The sequence below is a fragment of the Nanorana parkeri genome, unplaced genomic scaffold (genome assembly GCF_000935625.1).
Source record: "Nanorana parkeri isolate BGI_ZX_2015 unplaced genomic scaffold, ASM93562v1 scaffold3575, whole genome shotgun sequence".
In the NCBI taxonomy this organism is placed as follows: domain Eukaryota; kingdom Metazoa; phylum Chordata; class Amphibia; order Anura; family Dicroglossidae; genus Nanorana; species Nanorana parkeri.
In genome coordinates, this window is record NW_017309843.1 from 17,986 (window position 1) to 20,942 (window position 2,957).

Below are 2,957 nucleotides of genomic sequence, written 5' to 3' on the forward strand. Positions count from 1 at the left end.
CCAGAGTCACCTCCCCCCAGAGCCCCGCCCAGCAATCCCGACACTGAGACACGATGACAATATTCACATCCTAATAACATTGCCACAACAGTTGTGACGTCTTCCTTATATTGTGCAGCACCGCGCAAACTGTTGGCGCCATACAAGTCCTGCGTAGTAATAATATTCGGTGCATTGGGCTATCGGTCTTCCGCCCTCGCTGGGATGACGGGGCGAACGCGGGGTTCCCGTGTCCAGGTATCCGATGTCCTCGCAGCGTCTATAAGAAATGCGAGCAGGGACCAGGAGCAATGGACGGCAAGGCCACCTTCAGGGTCAGCTCGGTGACCCCATCGCCAGAAAGGACAGCGCCACCCTACGTGGACCGAGGTGCCCACCTCACCATGACATCTCTGAGGGACCCTGGCTCACCTCTTGTTGGGGGTTTGTGGACTTACCTCAGAGGGACCCTGGCTCACCTCTTGTTGGGGGGTTTGTGGACTTACCACAGAGGGACCCTGGCTCACCTCTTGTTGGGGGGTTTGTGGACTTACCACAGAGGGACCCTGGCTCACCTCTTGTTGGGGGGTTTGTGGACTTACCACAGAGGGACCCTGGCTCACCTCTTGTTGGGGGGTTTGTGGACTTACCACAGAGGGACCCTGGCTCACCTCTTGTTGGGGGGTTTGTGGACTTACCACAGAGGGACCCTGGCTCACCTCTTGTTGGGGGGTTTGTGGACTTACCACAGAGGGACCCTGGCTCACCTCTTGTTGGGGGGTTTGTGGACTTACCACAGAGGGACCCTGGCTCACCTCTTGTTGGGGGGTTTGTGGACTTACCACAGAGGGACCCTGGCTCACCTCTTGTTGGGGGGTTTGTGGACTTACCACAGAGGGACCCTGGCTCACCTCTTGTTGGGGGGTTTGTGGACTTACCACAGAGGGACCCTGGCTCACCTCTTGTTGGGGGGTTTGTGGACTTACCACAGAGGGACCCTGGCTCACCTCTTGTTGGGGGGTTTGTGGACTTACCACAGAGGGACCCTGGCTCACCTCTTGTTGGGGGGTTTGTGGACTTACCACAGAGGGACCCTGGCTCACCTCTTGTTGGGGGGTTTGTGGACTTACCACAGAGGGACCCTGGCTCACCTCTTGTTGGGGGGTTTGTGGACTTACCACAGAGGGACCCTGGCTCACCTCTTGTTGGGGGGTTTGTGGACTTACCACAGAGGGACCCTGGCTCACCTCTTGTTGGGGGGTTTGTGGACTTACCACAGAGGGACCCTGGCTCACCTCTTGTTGGGGGGTTTGTGGACTTACCACAGAGGGACCCTGGCTCACCTCTTGTTGGGGGGTTTGTGGACTTACCACAGAGGGACCCTGGCTCACCTCTTGTTGGGGGGTTTGTGGACTTACCACAGAGGGACCCTGGCTCACCTCTTGTTGGGGGGTTTGTGGACTTACCACAGAGGGACCCTGGCTCACCTCTTGTTGGGGGGTTTGTGGACTTACCACAGAGGGACCCTGGCTCACCTCTTGTTGGGGGGTTTGTGGACTTACCACAGAGGGACCCTGGCTCACCTCTTGTTGGGGGGTTTGTGGACTTACCACAGAGGGACCCTGGCTCACCTCTTGTTGGGAGGTTTGTGGACTTCTTTTGGCCGTCTCCATGGTTACAGATGAGGAATCGTGTCCATGGATAGAGAATGTTGGGTACTTGCCATGCGGTGATTCGGCTCTTGTGCCGTGTTCCGTACTGCGTGCTCCATCCAAGCATGGTCCGTGTGGGAGAGGTGGCAGCCCCCCTATGGCCGGCCGACAGGTTCCCGTGCTTGGTGTCCAATCCTCCTGTAGGTTGGACTCCTGTGTCCCACCCAGAGGAATGGTCTCTACCTCCAGTAGAAGAGTCCGCTGGATAAAGGTTTGTTTGTGCTTTTGGAAACTCCTCCCAGCTCTGGTCTGTGGTGAGGGGCGGAGCTCTCTGGATCCGGATCCACTTTCATGGAGTTTCCGCTTTTTACCTTCTTCGTGTCTTGTGTGCACTGCGTAGATGATGGAGCCAGTGATAGAGTTAGCAGGTAAGTCCCGTATGATGCGTGTTCTGTGTGCGCAGTACTCGGTGTCCCGTGTATGATGCGTGTTCTGTGTGCGCAGTACTCGGTGTCCCGTGTATGATGCGTGTTCTGTGTGCGCAGTACTCGGTGTCCCGTGTATGATGCGTGTTCTGTGTGCGCAGTACTCGGTGTCCCGTGTATGATGCGTGTTCTGTGTGCGCAGTACTCGGTGTCCCGTGTATGATGCGTGTTCTGTGTGCGCAGTACTCGGTGTCCCGTGATACATCAGACTGCGGGGGTCCTCACCTCTCACCTCTTCTCCCCATTCTGCAGTCTCTCTCCGGTGGCGCCTGCACTTTGAATTTGTCACTGCCCGGGAACCTGTGGAAACGCCCACCGTACCAGAGAACCAATCAGAGGTCATCACATGGACGGGAGCGGAGCACATAGACGTGGACACATTTAGCTGGGACCTGCCCATCAAAGTTCTGCCCACCAATCCGTTACTGGCCTCTTACGTATCTCCAGCCTCCTGGTCCCATTCCATCTGTATCTAACCATGGCACCGCTCTGTGATTGGTGGTGGCTGCTGGAGGGGAGGGGCCAAGCATTCCAATTCTCTTCTGTCTGCAATGGGAGGAGCGCTCCCTTTTATCTGTGTTATATTGTAGGGGCACACTCTATAGCTCCCTCCTCTCTGGGGGGTCCTGCAGTGGGAGGGGCACACTCTATAGCTCCCTCCTCTCTGGGGGGCCCGGCAGTGGGAGGGGCACACATAGCTCCCTCCTCTCTGGGGGGTCCTGCAGTGGGAGGGGCACACATTATAGCTCCCTCCTCTCTGGGGGGTCCTGCAGTGGGAGGGGCACACTCTATAATTCTCTCCTCTCTGGGGGGTCCCGCAGTGGGAGGGGCACATATTATA

The 2,957-nt window shown here is 57.3% G+C and overlaps 1 protein-coding gene across 1 annotated transcript in view; it reads left to right on the forward strand.

Annotated features, from left to right (window-relative positions):
• The window catches only part of RGP1 (RGP1 homolog, RAB6A GEF complex partner 1), a 16,065-nt gene extending 13,473 nt beyond the window's left edge, over positions 1 to 2,592 (forward strand). The window contains exons 8-9 of the mRNA XM_018575120.1: positions 2,095 to 2,107; positions 2,369 to 2,592. Coding sequence (XP_018430622.1) covers positions 2,095 to 2,107; positions 2,369 to 2,592 — 237 coding nt within the window. The remainder of the gene's footprint in view (positions 1 to 2,094; positions 2,108 to 2,368) is intronic.
• The last annotated feature ends 365 nt before the right edge of the window (positions 2,593 to 2,957 follow it).